The sequence below is a fragment of the Chroicocephalus ridibundus genome, chromosome 1 (assembly GCF_963924245.1).
Source record: "Chroicocephalus ridibundus chromosome 1, bChrRid1.1, whole genome shotgun sequence".
Taxonomy (NCBI): Eukaryota; Metazoa; Chordata; class Aves; order Charadriiformes; family Laridae; genus Chroicocephalus; species Chroicocephalus ridibundus.
The window spans coordinates 182,753,030-182,772,981 of NC_086284.1; the positions used below are offsets into that span (position 1 = coordinate 182,753,030).

Below are 19,952 nucleotides of genomic sequence, written 5' to 3' on the forward strand. Positions count from 1 at the left end.
ACTCCCCTCCTACGCTTGTGCTGAAGGCAGGAACGCAGCTGGAGACATACGGGAAACTTTAAGCCTCTTTTGTATTCTTTGCATTGTGGAGCTTTTCAATCCCTCCACTTCTTCAATCTCTTCAAAAACCAAACCAACCTTCACGATAAAAGTAAATAATGATAATGAAGTGGTAGCTTATTTTCAGTAAGAAAAAAATGCAAGTAATAAAGCAACGTAAACAAAATAGCATTATTGCTGTTAATTTTTTTTTATGTTGCCAGACGTACAGTGGATGATTTTCTGTCCTGTCTTCGGGTGTGGATCCATGATATTTCACAAAGACTTACATTAGCCTATTTTGTCACCTGTGTAACAGAAGCGATGTTCCTGAGTTGGTAATGGATTTATCAGAAAAGCAAAATCTTTTCTTCTTTTAATCTATCTAAAATTTCTTTAATTTTTAAAATATTCATTTTAAAACATTTTATGTTGGAAAGCAATTTTTGTATGTACCATGTACTTTCTCTATTGCCAGAAACCTGATTGGGGTTTTGTTAATCAAGAAATTTTCACATAAAAGACACTTCTGTCACAGAAAAAACACAGTCCCAGTGTTAATTTTTACTAATTAAAGTAGAAGCCTTATGCTTTTTTACTTCAGGATAGTGGTATCAGTTGGGATGGGATGCAGAGGTACACACCTAGTGCTTAGGCTGATGTAACATAAGAGTTGAAGCTATAGTTTCACAGCCAAAATAAAACTGTGCTAAAGTTAGTCTGTATTCAGAAATACCATCAATGATACCATAAATGGTATCTACATATTGCTAGATTGTTGATGAATTAAAACATCTATACAATTACAAAAATGCAGCAGTTTTATATTTGTTTTCTATTCTACGTAGAAGTAACAGACTTCACAGATGCAGAATGACAGTGAGCCTCTGAAAGAAAAATCTACATTTGTATTCTGAGAACTAGAAGGCACTTAACATGAGTTTTGTAATTTATTGCCATCATGGGAAGCATAAATTTCAGCAAAGCATGTGAGCTTCTCAAACTATATTCCCAGCATCAACCTATTTACAGAAAGAATTTCAATGAGAATTATAATATGTGGGGCTGACGAAAAGCATCTTTTCCCACATCGGTGCTGCTAAAAACTGTCTGTCAAAGCATATTTAAGTATTTTTTACCTTAATGATGAGGTTCAGGAATGCATGCTACACTAATTGTTCCTTAAAAAAAAAAAAAAAGAAACAACTGAGTTCTATATGTTTTTATTAGTGCATCATTAGCATTCTATAGCTTACCTTAGTGTATTAATTCCTCTACAAAATTCATCACAGCACAGCCAATTAAAAACGTTAGTTAAAAAAACGCATATGTTGCAAATTGGCCTCTGGAAAGCTCTGGTCTACAAGCAGCCAGCTCATCATAACCACCGCTATAACTGGTCCCCCAAACAGAATGCGTATGTGCCCAAAGCTCTGCTCCTGCACATCTCTCTGAAAAAAGCTACAAAATATTTGGGGTGGTTTATGCAGGTACTAGATTTCTCGAGTGCCTAGCAGACACAACAGTCTTCCCTAATATTGCCTTAAAATACCATTAACACAAACTTAAATTAGATGAATGACGCCCTCTACTTCCTGTGACACAGGATGCAAAGAATGTTTAGGTGACATTTTTCAGCAATGCACAATACACTCTCTTTTCTTGTATTATAAAGACAAAACCATCATGAGGTTAGAAACTTTTGTTCCCCTTAGCTCTGCGATAAAATCATATCCATTTGAAAATGTTCCAGATGCGTATTCTATATGGAGGAGGAGCTCTGCTTGGGATTTCTTTCCCCAGAATCACGTCTGTCAGGACTGACACCTTCAGCTGCCTCCTAAGTGCTTCCCGGGTGTAACCACAGCTTTCCAACCTCTCAGCCACGTGCAAACGTACCAGGAACATGAAGAGAAAAGCAACACGATTTTGGAGAAGGCTTCAGGGAGAATTCACTATCCAGATAACACCTAACTTCGATCAACCGCTCCACACAGGACATAGATGTGGACATGGCAATTTTCAAAGTATTTTGAGATTGCCTGTGCATTTTCATCGCTCCTAAGAAGCCCAACACAAAATAGCAGCCACAACATGTATTTCTGAGACTGGCAAAGAACTATTCCAACTGTTGGCATTGCAGCATGGCTGGGAACCAGCTGGTCCCGCCACGTACCTCTGTGCAGATCAGCTCAAACTGATTATGATCTACACATCAAGTTACTTAGTAGGGAGTTATACCAAAACACGGTTGCCTGTTAAAATTTGTCTTTGGAAATGTCTGCTCCAGAAGTTCTGTCCTGAAGTTCCATCCCCATTCCTTCTAACCTAGGCTAACATGCAGTTGTAAATAAATCATTGTATAAAAATCCAACAAGTGAAACATTTTAGGAGAGAGCAAAGGCATAAACCAGTCCCAAGTCCGTGCAAACTCTACTAAAATTACTACTTAATGTTGGCAACCAAAGGTTTTTTTAAATGGGACTGTAAACCCTACCTTTCCAGGATGAACTTCTGGCTCAAGCCATCTCAAACGCAGCCCTATCCCACATCCTCAAAAAAGTACCCAGATCTTCACAATAATCTGTCCAGGCAATGTGTATGGCAAAGCACTTTGGGAAACCAGCGGTTTGACCCTAAGGCAGTCCCAGACCTACCAACGGAGGTGTAATCCCCCTGCTCTCATGCAGGGAGGGCACGCGCTAGGCAAGGAAGCCTTCCACGCAGAAACTCTCCCCCAGCCTGGGAAATTCAGGGCCCCCCTCGGCAGCCCTGGGAGTTAAAGTCACACACTGTGTGATTTGTTTGCGGAGAGTCTGCTATTATTTAAGGAACGAACCCAGAGGCATGGTAGAGTCTGACTTTTTGGGAAGATATTTATTTTTTTTATAAAAGTTTGTTGAGTTTTGTTTGGGTTTTGTTTTGTTTTGCTTTGTTTTTCTGGGGGAGTGGCATTTGTTTTGTTTTGTTTTGGTTTGGTTTTTTTAATTTGCCAGAGGAGCTTATGCTGGGTTTGTGGCCTTATTTTGGCATTTTTGCATGGAATGACTTGCATCACAGCCATGTAAAATCAAGACATTTTTCAGTCCTGCTACATACTAGAGCACAGGAGTCTTGAGACTGAGACCCAGTTCTTAGAAAATACCTTGGAAGTGATGCTTGGGAAGCGAGCTGACGGATCACTCTCTCCTTGTTACAGGGATGATTAAGCAGAATCCTGCATTGATTTTCAGTTAAAGGAAGAGCGGTAGCATCTCAAACGCGGCTGCTAACTTTAGTGCTTTAGAGTAACTGCACAACAGTTGCGAACAATTACTTCTTTTGGCCAGGAATCAAAAAAGCACCATTAAAAGGGCTCACTTGCCCTTCAAAAAATTAAATAAAATTACAATTATTTTGTTGGCAGGTATAAATGAATGTGTTTAATATTTTAGCAGAGATATAAAATTTCTAATTAGATTAGATGTCTAACACTAAGTATCAGATTTAATGAATCAATCAGTTTAATGGCTGACTCATTAAGATACAGAGACAACCATCTTCTAAAATAATCCCAAAATCTATTTTTCTCAGGCAAGCATCTCTCAAAACCAAAAGCAGTATTGGACAAGTGGATTAGGATGTAATACAGTGCAGATGTGCTGCAAATGATGCACGCTTACAGAATGATGAGTAAGATCTCACACAGGTGAGAGCAGGCCAAGTTCAGGGATTTACAGTAGAAATTTACCTGGATCGCTCGATTTCTTAGCATAACGACCACTACTACATCATTCTGGCTGCTTTTCTGCATATTCATCATCAACCACTTCTGAAACAGGCTTCAAATCAAACACTGCTGTCAAAATTATTCTTCCCATAAATTAAGTAAGTGTACTTGACCTATCAATTTGATGGGGTCGTGCTTTCCTGAAAAGCAAAAGGCATACAGGGCATGTCTCAAGATGGACTTGCCCCTTCCCCTTGTTTACATAACTTCGATGCCTCGCTTTTAGGAGGGAGAGAGCTCAAGCACAGCTGTGTCTTAGCAGAGGACCTCTTTGCAAGACCAAGACAGGACCTACACGCTACAGCCCGCTCAACAAGAAGATACCCTAAAGCTGGCTGCTATTAACCACAGCGTGGACATTTTGATCCCAAGTGGTAGTGGGCTGACAGCCACCACAGAGATTACAGATCTGTTGAGTGTAAATCCACTCTCCAGCCTGCTTGCCTCTTAGCAGAGACTTCCTTCTGGAGAAGGCAACACCATGGATTTTTTACTGAACCAGACAACACATGTTTTGTAGAGGTAACGCCACTAATAGCAGTCCTTGTAGGCAAAGCCTGCGGAGTTGGACATGGAGTGAAATACATAATTCATTCTTTTTAAATGAACAGGGGCTGCTGAGTTCCTTTGTGGCTGTAGGAGAAGTGATGCTTCTGCTTTTAAGTCACAGCATTAACGCTTGGCGTTAATACATCTCTATCCTAAAAGCATTGGAAAAATCTCACCCTAATTTCCCTTCCAAATAAAACTGAGCAGTTTTTCACAGGAGGCGGGGTTTGTCCAAACAACATCTTCAGGAGGACAAATGCGGATGATGCCGACAAGAGTGCTGATAAAATGCTGGATTCAACAAAGATGATTGTCCAGCCCATAATCTCTACTAAGGTACCACACATGACTGAATAATATTTCTCAGGCACATCATTCAAAAGCAAGTTTTAAAAGGAACTTCTAGCTAAAAATTCAGTAGTGATTATCCAAACCTCTGGCTGACTAATAAACCACTGTTCTTCCTGCTAGTAACTGAGAATGTCAAGATTACACAAGACTCACTACTGTTATTTAAAATGGTATTTAAAAACTAATTAAGACTAGGAAACACTCAGGTGAGAGACCTGTCTTCAACTCTTTCTCCTTTGCTGGACTAAGCATGATATTTAGGGATCTCTAGTATACTTTTCTGGCTGCTGTTCCAGAAAGATGCCTTGAAACGACATGGAAGTACTTTGCTACGTCTGGACCCATGAGCTTTGCTTCCGCCTCATGCAAAATGAGCAGTAACTATGTATCTGGCACACGTATCCTGAGACAACTAAATAATTAACTTTGTGAGTAAACAAAGGATTTGCCACTGACCCACTTCCCGAAGAGCCTGCACGAGGCTGCCAACAGTCTTGTTCCACCAACACCAGAACAATCCTCTCACACCACTTCTGTCCTTCCCTCCACATTTTTCAATGCTCCAGCAAGTGTCTTGAAAGCTACTCAGCTGTGTGGGAAAAAAAAAAAAAAAAAAAGATGGGAAAACTGAGGGTGCAAGGCTGTCCTTGGGCAAAGGACAGGACTGGACCATCCCTTCAACAGGAGCAAAGACACACCTTCCGTGACTGGAGGCCACGTATTCCACTGTAAATAGAATACACGCTGGCAGTTGGATTTTATTTTTTTTTTCAATTAAGTGAGGTAGTTTCTATCCACTTCTGACTAATTAATGCAGCACAGACTCCTGGAGTTCCCCACCCCCACCTGTAGGTCTCAAGTGTCCACAGGTCTGAAGTGGCAGGCAAACCTGTGTACAGCTGTCCTTCCCCTCTGCAACTACGTGACACACACCCTCCCTGCCCTCTCTGCTGGACCCTGGAAGAGGAGGAGAAGGAAGGGGAGGAGGAGGAGGAGGAGGGAGACTTCTCGATGGGCAACAGCACCTCATGGCCCAAAGCCCCATGATGCCTTTGGCATTTTTGCCTGAAGATGATGAAAGCCGCTGAACATCTCAGGTTTCTTTTCCCATACCCTGTTCAGGCCATCGGAGGAGTTGCAAGTAGCCTCTGCACATTGGGGTCAACTTCCATGTGACGGCAGGGTGAGGATGTGAGATAACTTCAGGGATGCCTTGTGCCTTATGCAGCCACTCCAGGCAAAACCTCAGTGCCCAAGGGCAAGCTGTGTCCTCCTCTCCTCCTGGCTCTCCGAGCACCAATATGCTCCCAGAACAGAGGGGACCACACTCTGTGTGGGTACTTCTGGACTAGTAAGGCTGTCCTAGCAGAGACAGGGACTGCATCTCCATCAAGGGAGGTTTGCTGGCTTGGTTTTATGGGTGCACCTACAGCAACAGGCCTGCTCTTTCACAAAAATAACCAACTCCTTCATGGTTTTTTGCTGTGTCCCCATCCCAGCCACGGTATATTTTCCATATATGCAGGGTGACATTGCTTGTGTGTGGGCATCCAGTGCCTTTTAGGATGCTCTGGAGTACCCAGGGCATCTGTACGGCTTTGTAGATAGAACAGAGGATTTACAGAAGCCCAGTGCCTTTCTGGAGGAGCAAACGTAATTGAGATTGATACCCTAAGGGCCATAAAATGGTGCCAGACACTTATGTTTAGGCATCTGAATACCATCCTTATTTCCATTGACAGTAATAGTTTCTTAGGTTCTTGGTAGATACGTAGATAGCTATTTATAGACACCTAAATGCAGTTGTCTTCATCTGGAGCTGAAACCTGCTTTTCAATCTCTGCAGAGCAGACCTGACCAACAGCTGCAAAGCCACTGCTATTTTAAATGCAGGAATTTTCTTCCTAAAACAGCATACGGACTATTACTGTTGTTACACGTGGGAGTTCTTATCAGGATCCAATTGCACTAGACTCTCAAACAGACATAAGCAAATCTGACCTCAACTTTTCAAAACGCAAGGGAACAAAAAAGGTTCAGAAGTAAAAGTGTTCATGACAAAATTAGCTCACAGGTTTAGGTAAACTAATTTACATGAGTACACCCAGGTTTTAGATGACAGAATGACTAGCCATTACAGGTGATGTAGGCTGTCCGGTGAAAAGCACATTGGAATTTGTACAGAAAGAGTAGTTAAGTGTTTTATAAACAGACTCCATATGGCACTCCCAAAATTCAAGCAGCTCTTGCTGCTAAATTGAAATTGAACAAAATAATATCACTCAAACCTTGGTATGTTTTGATGTTTCATTCAGAGAAACAAATTCAAGAATGCTTCCCCTTCTATTTCAAGAGGCAGTGCAGCTATTAACTTGGTTTAGTTTGTAACGCTACCTCCATGCAAAAAAAAACGAAACCAAACCAAAACAAAACAAAAAAACTTTTGCCACAAGAAAGGGAAAATTACTTATAACTGGGGTGTCAGTGTAGCACTCTATATTTCCCCAGGATTCAGTCTTACACATGGAATAAAACGGTAATGCGCTTTTTTCAACTTCAGCAGTTACTAAAATAACAAAAGGGGGGATTATAAGCAAAGACTGCTTTCAGCTTGATCATGACCTTAAAATATAAAATACCTCAGCTTGTCAAAATGAGATTGCACCCTTGAAAGATATGAGACTTGCATAAATGGAGAAACACCTTGGGAGAAGACTTTTAATGCCAGGATTAATTTATTAACTACCAGCACTGCTCTATTAACTGCCAAGATACATTGATCCTGAAGCCCTGTTTTCGAAAGGAAACGTGCCCACCCCGACCCCATTCAAAATGCCTCACCAAATCGCATCAGTCAAACCAACATGCCGGTTCAAAATCCTTAAAATAAAGGTCCATGCAGTGCAGACAGTTAACTTCCACCCCGTGCTCCCTGGCAGGTAAGCTCGTACCCACCACGTTGATGGAGCAGTGCCACCAGACAGCTCAATTCCTAGCCACAACTCAGTTCTTGTTGTATCTGAGACCTCCAGCGAGTCCAAGACCCAGAACTAACCAGGCATGTCTTATCAGCAATGCACAGGGGAAAAAAAAATGAAAAGGAGCTAATCAAGTTCGAATATGGTGAGGTATAATGAAAAAATACATAACGCAGATGGGATTTAATAGGAAAAAGAATATACGTATCATTAAGCAAAGATGAGGGCTCCAGGAAACTGAAGGAACACTGAGAGAAGTTTTTCATCCTGGAATAATGAAAGGTCGGTTTGATGACTTGCTTGCTAAAGGGTAGAGCCTTTCTCATAAAACTGTAAGCACTAAAGAAGATAAACTCTGTTCCCTTGATCAGTGGATTTGAAAACTCACCATCAGGGATTTTAGAGCAACAGATGGCACATCTGTCCCTGAACAACTTCGTTATTTTCCTACCCTGTAAGAACATCATGCCAGTTTTGCAGCTATGTACTGTACATTTTGAAATAGAATTTGGAAGAACTTTGCGATAACGAGATTGTCTCCACTTCTCACGGAGAACTTCGTATTTTGAGTGTGAGGATTTCACAGTAACTCACATTTCTTCAAATTAAGATTCCTCAGGGTCACACAATAAAATGATCCCTCTAACTTAACCAACCACCTATTTCGAAAATAAGAGCACAAAGTTCACATGGGGATAAATTAGTGGTTAAGGGCCATTCAGATGCACCTACATAATCAAACTTCTGTTTTCCCACACTGCTTTGCACCTGAACTGCATGCACCGCACCGTTCCGAACACAAATTGCCTGGATGTCACCTCCTCACGGAAAGGCTGGCAGGCGGCCACGGGGCCCCGTGTGTGACTACATACTCCTGGAGCCACGCACCGCCTGCGCTCCGGCAGTATTTCAGCAGCTGTGTCTCACGCATTTGTACGGAGCCACGCAGAGGTCACGGGCTTTGCAATCTGGGAAGAGGAGAGCGGTTAGTCCTGCCTCAACAACAGCTGTGATGACGTGAAGACACACAGATGTATATCAAAGCGATGTTGAGAGGGGGTCACTCTGGGAACACAGCTCAAAGCTGCAGCAAACGAAGGGGCTCTGGCGCAATTATTTAAAAACAAACTTTTGGAAAGAAGCAGAATCCTGGCAATGCTCCAAGTACCTTTCCCAAGTACCTCTGAGCGCCAGATGGATTTTTTCCAGCAAAGCCACTGATTATGTCTAATGCAGACAAAAGGCACACAGGAGTCCATGGTCCTTAACTGGGGCTCTAGTGAGAGCGAGCTTCCTTTCCCCATTCCGGAGTCCAAACCGGGACCTGGAGAACAGAAAGCTCTTTCAGCCCCGCAGGCACGCACGCAGAGTGGCAGCGTCTAGCCAGTCCCAAGCAAGTCACTGTGGGACTGCAGCGGTTTCAAATACAAATAGTGCAACGGAGGTATGTTTATGGAAACATCAAATACAGAAAAGAAAGGCAATGTAAAACATACTTTGCTGTTTATAAGGCGTATTTAGCATTTTATAAGGTATATTTTCCCAAGTGAGGAATGGAAAATTGCACAGGCATTGAAAGCACTCAGCCAGGCTTGGTGTTAGTAAACCTTGGTTCAGTACAGTCACTCCGAAGCACTGCTCACTGCACAGTGCATTCTGTGTGTGCCTGCAAGTAACAGAAAAAGATCTTAAGACAAGAATGATGCTCTCTTTTGGCATGAAAATTGCAGGCTTTATCAGTACTGCAGATGTAAATAATTTTTCCATTCCCATCTGCAGCAATCCCTGCAGATTGTGCTCCTGAGTACCATGACTGAGTCATTTGCTGCTTTGTCTCCTGCCTTTCCAAATAAGCCTATTGTTGCCTCGTGGTGCCTTACATCAGACTAACACCTTCCACGCAGGAGGTGGGGGTGCGAAAGTGCAAAGGTGCACATGCCTGTTTCCTGCAATCTCGTATCTCCCAGCCGGTGCCTAAGCCCCAGGCTAATTGTTCCACAGCTTTACCCTGATTACTCTTATAAAAGTTCTCAACTTTGCACCCTGAATCTTCCTTACTACAGTTTAAGCCACACTACCTCTTACGTGATACTTTCTCCACAGCTGGAGAACTGCAACAGCCTTTTATAAAGTATTTGAAGATTACTATTATGTCTCTCCTTCAGTCTTCTCTAGGCTCAATTTGCAGGAGTCGACTCTGCGGCAATGCCTTGAAATTTTCTGTTTCTCACACAGAAATAAGGCCATCTCCAAGAGGCATTTTAAAGAAAATTGCACTGGGTGTATCAGGAGAAAGCAACACCGGATGCTTGTCCAGAACTCTAAATGCTTCTTCTGGGAGAACATCAGTGTTGTTCTTCTGCAGAGACACGTGCAAGAAAAAAGACAGCGTAATTATTTCAAAACAGTTACTATTCAGCAGTGCAAACCATACATAAATCTCCAAATTCAGGATTAAAGCTGAAAGATCCTGCTCTGCAGCAACTAAAAATGCAAAATTACATTAGGGAAACCATAAATACTTCCCAGAACATAAAGTCATGTTCATAACTTTTGTATCTGCAACTGAAATGTAATATCTTAAGTCAACTCAGTAGAAGAACTTCACTCAAAATTATTTCATCACAGAATCATATAATTTATTTACTTCTCCCTTGAGAATCTGAATACAGTAGAGGCCACTATTTTCCAGTTTCTAAAAGCACTTTTAGTCTAATCTATTACATACATTTCTAAAGTGTCTGTCACTTCAGTGTCTTGGCACGCTTTAGATAATACTCATAAGAGTAATTTGTGTTCCCCATCCCACATCCTAAAATCTTAGCTTTTGTGGATTCCTAAATGTGACCTACTATCTTGGGTAACTTTGGGGGGCAATTCCACGAGTACAAAGTCTGACTGTACAAAGTACTATGTGATGCCTGAGAAATGTTGTGCACCTTTGTGTTCTATTGAATTAAACTGAGTTTACTTTGAAAGATAGGACACAAAACTAGGAAAAAGCCTGAATAAAATTCTACTTTGCATTAAAGGTTTATAGAACTGAAACTTCTCTCCAGTGGGATACACACAGGTAGCGAGCACTAACGCCCAAAGCCTTTTTTATCACTGAATAGTTTGGGTTGGAAGGGACCTTTAAAGGTCATCTAGTCCAACCTCCCCTGCAATGAGCAGGGACATCTTCAACTAGATCAAGTTGCTCAGAGCCCCATCCAACCTGACCTTGACTGTTTCCAGGGACGGGGCATCTACCACCTCTCTGGGCAACCTGTTCCAGTGTTTCACCATCCTCATTGTAAACAATTTCTTCCTTATATCTAGTCTAAATTGACTCTCTTTTAGTTTAAAGCCATTACCCCTTGTCCTGTCACAACAGGCCCTACTAAAAAGTTTGTCCCCATCTTTCCTGTAGGCCCCCTTTAAGTACTGAAAGGCTGCAATAAGGTCTCCTCAGAGCCCTCTCAACCCCAGCTCTCTCAGCCTGTTCTCATAGCAGAGGTGTTCCACCTTCCCTTATCAGTTATTGCTAAACGCAGCTATATGCTCGTACACATAGCCCCAGCGTGCGGGAGAACTCTTTCCGCACAGCAGCTGGAGGTTGAATCAAAGGTGGAAAACCAACGAAAGAGCAGATTTTTCAGTCACTGAAACTTCCTCTCCAGACCTTTCAGACCTAAAATAGACAGAGGAAACAGTGTTTAAGATAAACACAAACATAAGGCTTCCTCAAGCCATCGCAACTCATGGCAGCAAAGGGCAGGCCTGGGTGGGAAATGTCAGTAAAGCTGAAGGATCACAGGATCGGTTTGGGTTGGATCTTCACAGGAACCCCACTCCTACTGCACTCACGCAAATCCCGCATGTAAGAGCTGAAGGCTCTTGCCCCTGTGGGCGCTCCCCACTCGGGCACCCCCATCCACCCGCCGCAGCCACTAGGCCGCAGCCTTTAGCACCGCCACCCGCGGCCGCCATCGCTCTCCTCAGCCCGGCCTCCCCTCCGCTGCAGACTCTGCCCACCCTGCAGGGGCAGGCGGGGAGGCCGGGCGGGTCCGGTCCGGCAGGTTGCGGCCCGCTGTGCCCGGTGCCGCGCTGAGCCCCCACCGCCGCCGCCGCCATCGCCATGGCACGGCCGCCGCCACAGCGCCCCCCTGGGCGGGCGGGCAGCCGCCATCGACGAGCTCGGCCGCTCGACGCAGGGCCCTGCTCGGCGGTGCGGAGCGCGACTGTCTTTCCCGGAAGCCGGGCGGTTGTCGCCGTTGCTGGGGGAGGCGGCGATGGCGGCGGCGCAGCAGCAGCTCTACCCGCGGAGCTCCATCGAAGATGACTTCAACTATGGCACCAACGTGGCCTCGGCCAGCGTTCACATCCGCATGGGTAGGGACTGGGGATGAGTAAGGCCGCCGCACACACCTTTCCCCGTGTCTCCCTCTCGGGCCCCCCCGGGAGAGGCCTCTGCTGCCTCCCCTTGCTGGACGGGCAGAGGGGGTGCCGTACGCCAGTGCTCCCAACCGGTTCCTCTCTGTTTACCCCATCGCCTGTGGCGTTTAGCTGAATTCAGTTTCTGCGCAATATTTTAACTTTCTGGGTAAAGGCCGTGAGTGGGGAGCCAGGGCGTTACTTTGTCCAGGTTGAGCGTTGAGGGTGAGTGAAGGATCAGTTGCCGGCGAAAAACTGGATTTTATCGTTTTCGTGTATAGGGGGCAAGTCTTTTTATCAGAGGGATTCAACCCATATAGATCCAGACTTGATTTTCCCCAGAGTGATGCATTTTGAAGCGCAAACATGATACGTAATATGTATAACAGCTAAAATTGGTGCCCATAATCGCAGTGGTTTAACCAGGAGACTGAGGGATTTGAATTTCTTCTGTGAGGTGTTAAAATATTGTGTCTTCCACTTAAGCGTTTGATGCTATAAAGTGCTATATATGCTATAAAGTCATATTAGTGGCCACGAAATATTTCTTTACTGTTAACGTGCCGGTCTCAAATGTATTGAATGCTCTTGTAGGTGTCTAATCAGTAATTCTTGCTGAAATATTGGATATATTGTGGAATAAAAACAGCTGTGTGTTTATCAGATATTTCTGGTAAACAGGAGACCTCTTCCCATAAAAATACAGTTTTATCATGTTTGGAAACTAAAGGATGCTGTGAGAAATATGGAAGAGGTATTGCCGTTAGCAAAATTGGAATGCATTTAATAATGTGGGGCGGAGGCGATGCTACCGAGCAGGCTACTTCTATGTTTGTTCAGTTTATTACAGCAAAGTAGGCCCCAGTCCCTCGTGGGTTACAGCACACTTTGGCTGCTGTAAGCAGGTAATTCAGCTTCTTATAGTATGTAGTCTTAAACTTGTTTAGGCTGTGCTATTAAAGATTGAATTGATTCTCCCTGTAAGTTTATTCTTCCTTTCAAAGCATTTTGCCTAATGGACTTGGTCTCCTTCCATTCAGAATGGAGAATATCTGTATGATATATCTGTACATCCTGAACCACTCTCCACTCTTCATAATTCTAGAATTATGAAGCCTTTTAGCTTAATTCTGGGATTTAAAAAATTTTGTCTAGCAGTCTGTATCTGTAGATACTAATTCAGTACAATGCAAGTCACAAATTATGATAAATGATATTTAACATGGCAGAAGGTCAATCAAATACATATTACAGTAAACGTTTTTCCTTTTTTAACTTTTATGGCTGTTTCTGTCTTCCACAGAACTGACAAGTTAATCTTTCTTCACTTAGGTCCATTATATACCAGTAACATGATGGAGAAGGTATACCGTTAGTAATTTCTTAGTGAGATTAGGTGTATGTAGCTTTTAAAATAGTCTGAAGTAAATTCCTTGCAATTTTTTTTAATTTCTTTTGTCGTTGTTGTTTAAATAATGATGTCTAAGCACTTAGTGCTTTTTCACTGAATAAAGAGTTTCTAATGGTTCCATATCAAATAGAAAACTTGTATCTGATGTACTGTTGAACTTTGTAATGTGAAAAAGTCATTTCATTTTTATTTTTCTTATTCTAGCTTTTCTACGGAAAGTCTACAGCATTCTTTCCGTTCAGGTTCTTTTGACCACAGTCACATCTGCAATTTTTCTGTACTCTACTGGAGTACAGGCATTTGTTCATGAAAGGTAAATACTAAAACGAAATGGCGCTGTTTATTGTGTGTTAAGTATAGTTTATGTACTATTTTGCTCTGGAGCACTTCAGTATTCCTAATAATTTTTATACCCTGTGTTTTGATTCTGTAACAGAAATTTTGTAACCTGATTAAGAAATAACTTTTCTTCTCTTTGGTTTATTATTAAGATTTCTTTTTATTATTATCATTAAAGTTTATTTTAATCAATACTTTATCAGTAGTGCTTATTTTAATATTTAAGCTATCAAAACTTATACATCAGTTGCAGAACATCTCAGTTATTGACATTTCTTGTTTTATGGTCTAAGTATGTGCTTTTAGAATCTGTTTGGAATGCTGCTGTTTACAGGTAGCTGTTCCAAAAAGCTGCATCATATCTTACTCCTCTCGTTCCCTCATCTTCTCTTTTTTTTTTTTTTTTTTTTTTTTTTTCCCCTGAAAACTAGTCTGGTAAAATTTCTGTGGGCTTGCTTCTTTTTGCCTCTCAGATTTCCATGAGAAAAAAACAAGTCTTAAAAACCAAAGTGGTGAACAGGCTGGGGAAAAGAACTGGGGAAAGCAGGAGGGCACTGAGTCCAGTTTCTGGTTTCACCCAAGTGCGCTTGCAGATTTTGCTTTTACTTTCACTTCATAGCCCTAGTACAAAAGGAGCATCAAAGCATGAAAGTTTCTGTATAAGCTATAGTGTATACAGTATAAAATGACAGTTTTATACTTAAATCTGACAATTTAAAATTGTCCTGCTCTCTTAGAACTGTTGTGGTGTTGTGTTTGATTTTGGTCTGGTTTTTACTTGGAGGGCTGCTTAAATGATTTAATTATAGCAATACTGACTAATCAGTACTGGTTTTCCTTGGTACAGTTATTGCCCACGTTTGTTGCATTCAGGTGCTTCTGAAAATACAGTTCCCTGAATGTGAAGTTCTTAATAGGCAAAATATTACATATACTTTAATACTGTTAGTTTAGATGGGTTTTCCTCTTCGTATGGGTTCATCTCCAGGTAATGGATTCCTGAGCAATCTTTAGTTTCAGTATGAAAAAATTGTCTTTGTGACTGTATTGTTTTTAACTGATTATCTGTGCTTTTAGAGCAGTTTTATTATAAAATTTGCTTTACATTTACTTCGAATATACGGAGCAGTATCTTTATCTAGGTGATCACTTAAAAACTTGGTTTTATATAAGCTGTTTTTTAGTCTTCCAGATATTTTATTTTAATTTTGATTACTTTTTTTTGTATGGAACTTTACAGGCCTGCCTTGCTTTTGATATCTGGGTTTGGATCTTTGGCTGTAATCGTGGCACTGACTCTGTACAGACACCAGCATCCTGTTAATTTATACCTGCTTTTTGGATTTGTAAGTATTTCTATAAATTCAGTTTTAATAATCCCTAGAATATCTTTCATTGTGATGAACTCCTTGAAGCAAACTAGCAGTGGCTAATTTGGTTTTCTTGTATTCATTGAAAGATACCTTATATACTTAACGAAGTTCTGAGTTATTTTTGGAGGTTCTATCCACAGGTTATTCCTAAATAGCCTCTACTTCAGGTTATTTCCAGCATCTTTTTAGGAAAAGTGTTAGAACTTGGAATTAGGTTGTGCAAATTTTTTTTGTCGTTTGTGTGTGTATAAATATATGTATGTATCTGCTCTCATTGTTCTGTTGATGTCCATAATTTTTCTATGAAACTGCTCAGTAGGAAAGAAGGAGACATTTCTGTTACCTTATTTGTTTAATGGACAACTTCCAGCAGAGACCCAAATGTATTTATTTCATTAATTGTTTTCTTTTTTATGCTAAATTCTGAGCATGTTTCCAACATAGGCGGGTCAGTCAGAGCTGTCCTTAAATTTCAGTCTCCTGCCTGGTGTTGCAAATTTGTAGATAGGGGCGAATTGTTGCTCTTGGATATTTTGGATTATGTAGGAGAGCAGTCTTCTGAAAAGTAGTCACAGTAGCACCATTGGAATTTGATGCTTTAGGAGTTGCCTAAATCGCATTTGTGATACAATGGGAAGACAGCTTTGCTATGTGAGTAAATAGACTGTTTAAATTGTATAATGCAGTTATATGCTTCCTGACTTCGTAACTCTTGCAGGAGAGTGAAATGTTTAAAAACTTTCAACAAGTGCAGCTGTAACAAGGTGTGATGTAATAGTTTGGCCAAATGCCAATTTGGTGTGGGAGTTTGTGGTATGACAGTTTAAGTATTACATTGTTCAGTTATTTCTGACCTCTTGGTTCATGCCGTAGGTACTTCTCTCATCTTTTATTGTAATGAAACTTAATTTGAAATTACCTTTTAGAAAAACTCAGGGCCCAGTCTAGCCTTCAGCCCAGGCATCAATGTGATTTTTAGTTAGCTGTTTCAAAACAAGGACAAGCGGGAAAAGGAAATTGATGCAGACGCTTAGCTATCTAATGACATACTAAAAGTGTTGGGTGAAAGTATTTCAAATACTGATAAGTATGCAAAAAGATGAAAGCAGTTCATTTCTAGTAGCAACTCAGAGAAACTTGAATAGTTGTAAGAAGTGTGATAAGAACGCTGTGTGCTTTGAGTAGAAAACGTGAATGGCATTTTTCTATGGGGGCTCTCTCTCACTTACTTTCAGTTTATAATGTGTTATTTTTATATAACACACCAACTTCCAGCACAGTAAGACAGTATGACTGCCATTTTCTTGTTGAAAATGAAACATGTTCTTTTTATACAAAGACTTAACAAGAGAGTTAATGTAACTCATGCTGGGATTATGTAGCAGAATGAGGCTTGTTGCATGTGAAATCTCTGTGTAAGTGTTTTGTATGGATTTATTTGTCCTTATAATTTATTTTTTTGCTTTTTGTAGACCCTGCTGGAAGCACTGACAGTTGCCATTACAGGTAGATTGTCTGTTTTAAAGAAATTGGAAAAGGAATCTGTTATGTTGGCTAGATGTGACTAAAGCGATTAAAAAATTGTGTTTGAAAATTTTAATAACAGTGATATGAGTTTAGCAAAAAACAGGAAAGCAAGGGAGAAAAGTGGATTCTGATCCAGAACTGAAACAGTATAAACCTGGTGAGAAAGGAGTTGTGACATCAGTTCTTTCAGTACATCTAGCAATGTTCTTTCCTATGTGGCAGCTCTCAGCAGAGCTGATCTGCAAATGAAATAACCTTATCGTCCCTCTCAGTTTCCTCCGAGGGAATTACTTTGAGTTTGGAGAGTTCTGTACTTTGTTGTCAGGGTTGAGATGGGGCGGTGTTCGGAAAAGTCATGGCATCACCTTGCACTATAGCTTCCAGCATATGTTGAAACTTCTTCATTATGGTTTATTGGGGAAAGATTAAGGAGGGAATAAAAATGGTCCCCTCATTTCTCTTATCTTTCCCTTCTTACCCCCTAATCAAAACTTCTATGAACCTTTATGAGAGGACTGATTGTATTGTGATTAATTTTTTTTCTTGTTTCAGTATCCTCAAAAATTTAGATAGCTTTTTCCTTAAGATGTCACATATCTAGGCTTAAAAATTCTTCTTTTTTTTTTTTTAAGTTTTTATTATGAGTAGGGAAGATCTGTTATCTCCATTTAAGAAGCTACAGTTATACCCTTAACTGTCAAAGTTAGATAGTGCAAGGGTCCCTGAGTCCTATGATCATGATTTTGAAGTGCGAAGACAAGTACAGGCATAATTTACTTTTTTTTGTTCACAGTTAAGATTATTTTTTTTCCTGTCTGTGAAAGTCTAAACTTCTGTTTCCTCAAAAGATAACTTAGCAAATCCATAGCATAGTGTTCTTTAACTGACAATTTACTACTTCTGTTTATAGTGAGTTTCTACGAGGTGTCCATCGTCTTGCAAGCCTTTATTCTTACTACTGCTGTATTTCTTGGACTGACCGCATATACCTTGCAGTCAAAGAGAGACTTCAGCAAATTTGGAGCAGGGTATGTTGTCATATTGATGAATTGTTTGTTTGGGTTTTTTTGTTAAGCTAGTTTTTCCTTTTTTAAAGCAAGCTTTGCAGTTATGATAATGAATACAGGTCAATAGAACCTGCTTCAAGGGAGTGCTGAGGGTGTTATTTATCTTGAATTATTAATTTTTATGTGGTTCTGCTTTCTTGGTAATAAATTCTTTCCTGTGATTATGATTCTTAAAACCATAGTATTACACTAGAAAACTAGTTTACCGGGATTTTTCACTGAGACAGAAGGCAGCTGCTTCAGATATTTTTAAAAAAGTAAAGTTATGACGTAACTTTTGACAGATTTAGAAAACCGAGTTTTACTGCTGATACCAGTGAACAGTTGGCATCTAAGAGTTGTGGACATTTACTTACCAAATATATTGTGAAGAGGTTTTATAGGAAAGGAAGAGATTTTAAGTAAAATTTAAAATAAAAGATACTGTTGGTCACAGTTTAATATTTTTTTTTTCAGGCTCTTTGCCTGTTTGTGGATTCTCATCTTCTCGGGTTTCTTGAGGGTAAGATACCTTGTGTTCACGGTTAAAAAGTATTCTTTAATATAAACCTTTTACTAACTTCTAGTGTAATAAAAAGGTTTTGGACAGTCCAATATAGCTTAATGAAAGAAAATTCCCAACCAGGTCCATTAGTGTTGTAGATATGCTGGTGATTTTTTAATCAATCATTTCCAATTCAGATTTTTGTTGGATGCTGTTCTTCTGAATGTAAAAGTCGTATTTGCGTTGATTGACAAAATTTATCAATCAAGATCCACTACTTGATTGAGAGAATGGTAAGGAGATCTAGGCTTTAATTGTGGAGGTTTTTTTCTAATTTTTCTGCTGTTAATATTCTGGAGACCAGAGCTTCCTCTCTCTTAAGCGGAGGTACTTGTATTAATGTAAAGAGATTGTGTGTCTGAGGACTGTGAAATAAGAACATTGAAATGTCATTGTAATACTGTATCTGTGTGTACATAACAGTAAAAAGACAGTGTGTATCCTTAGTTTAAGTGTGGCATATCGTTATGCAGGGATTTTAATATTGAAAAGAAAATGAAATTGACGAATATTTTTTTTCATGTTTCATTTGCCTCCAGCTGTTTTTCTACAGTGAGACAATAGAGTTGGTGTGTGCTGCTGCTGGAGCTCTTGTGTTCTGTGGATTTATTATTTATGACACTCATTTGCTGATGCACAAATTATCCCCTGAAGAGTACATACTGGCTGCAATCAATCTCTACTTGGACATCATCAATCTGTTCTTACACCTCCTGCGTTTACTGGAAGCATTTAATAAAAAATAGTCAAAAGTGGTGTGATTTGACTATAGCGTATATAAAGTTAAGTACCTAAATAGCGTTTGGATGATCTACAGCCTGTATAGTTCTGTCTTCTAGAGACTGAATCTTCATCACTTTTTCATTCCATGAATATTGATCCCTCCTTAGGAAACAAAAAGAAGGCTTTTTATGTAGCTAAAGTTCTTCTCTAGAATATATATTTTATGTAGTTAACATGCTGTCATTATTTCAGTCACTCTTTTAATCACTTAATTTGCACTTGACATAATTCACGATTAAAATGTTTGCCAACTTCTGATTGCTCCGGGGTGAGCCTCCCTCTGCTCTTCTGCAGCCGCTGGAATGGTTTCCTTTGGGATTGTTAAGCGTGTGTACCGCGTAAGGGTAGCCTGAGTTTATCATTGTGCAATGTTTTACTAAGCTGAAATTGTTCCTAGTTTTTATTTGGTAAAATGGAATGCTGTCTCTAACAGAGATACTCTGTTCTCGTTAAGGGTTCTCAGATTATTACACAAGCTGGGAGGGCGTTAAAGGGAATGTTCTTCCTTTAAGTATTATTTATTGCTTGTCTTTCAGTGTTCTGAAAAATCATTTGGTGATAGATTCTGGCATTTTATCAGCTTGTGTATATTTAAGGTTAATTATATGTCAATAAAAATTGGGGAAACTGTAGTCTGTTCTTGCAGCCACGTCTGGAGGACACTGGGGACAGGGGCTGCTTACGAGGCTGTTGAAATACTGGAAGGGCAGGCAGGGTAAAAAACATGTGGGCAGGCTTTCTTCCTTGGTGTGCAGCGTTTATGTCATGTTTTTACTGCCCACCTGCCCTGTGCCAGCCAGAGATTA

At 40.5% G+C, this 19,952-nt stretch overlaps 1 protein-coding gene across 1 annotated transcript; it reads left to right on the forward strand.

Annotated features, from left to right (window-relative positions):
• Positions 1-11,901: 11,901 nt before the first annotated feature.
• On the forward strand, positions 11,902-19,778 carry TMBIM4 (transmembrane BAX inhibitor motif containing 4). Its single transcript, XM_063323020.1, has 7 exons — positions 11,902-12,060; positions 13,718-13,826; positions 15,093-15,198; positions 16,698-16,731; positions 17,663-17,780; positions 18,276-18,321; positions 18,903-19,778. The coding sequence occupies exons 1-7, from the start codon at positions 11,961-11,963 to the stop codon at positions 19,107-19,109; spliced, it is 720 nt and encodes a 239-aa protein (XP_063179090.1). The 5' UTR covers positions 11,902-11,960; the 3' UTR covers positions 19,110-19,778.
• Positions 19,779-19,952: the final 174 nt, after the last annotated feature.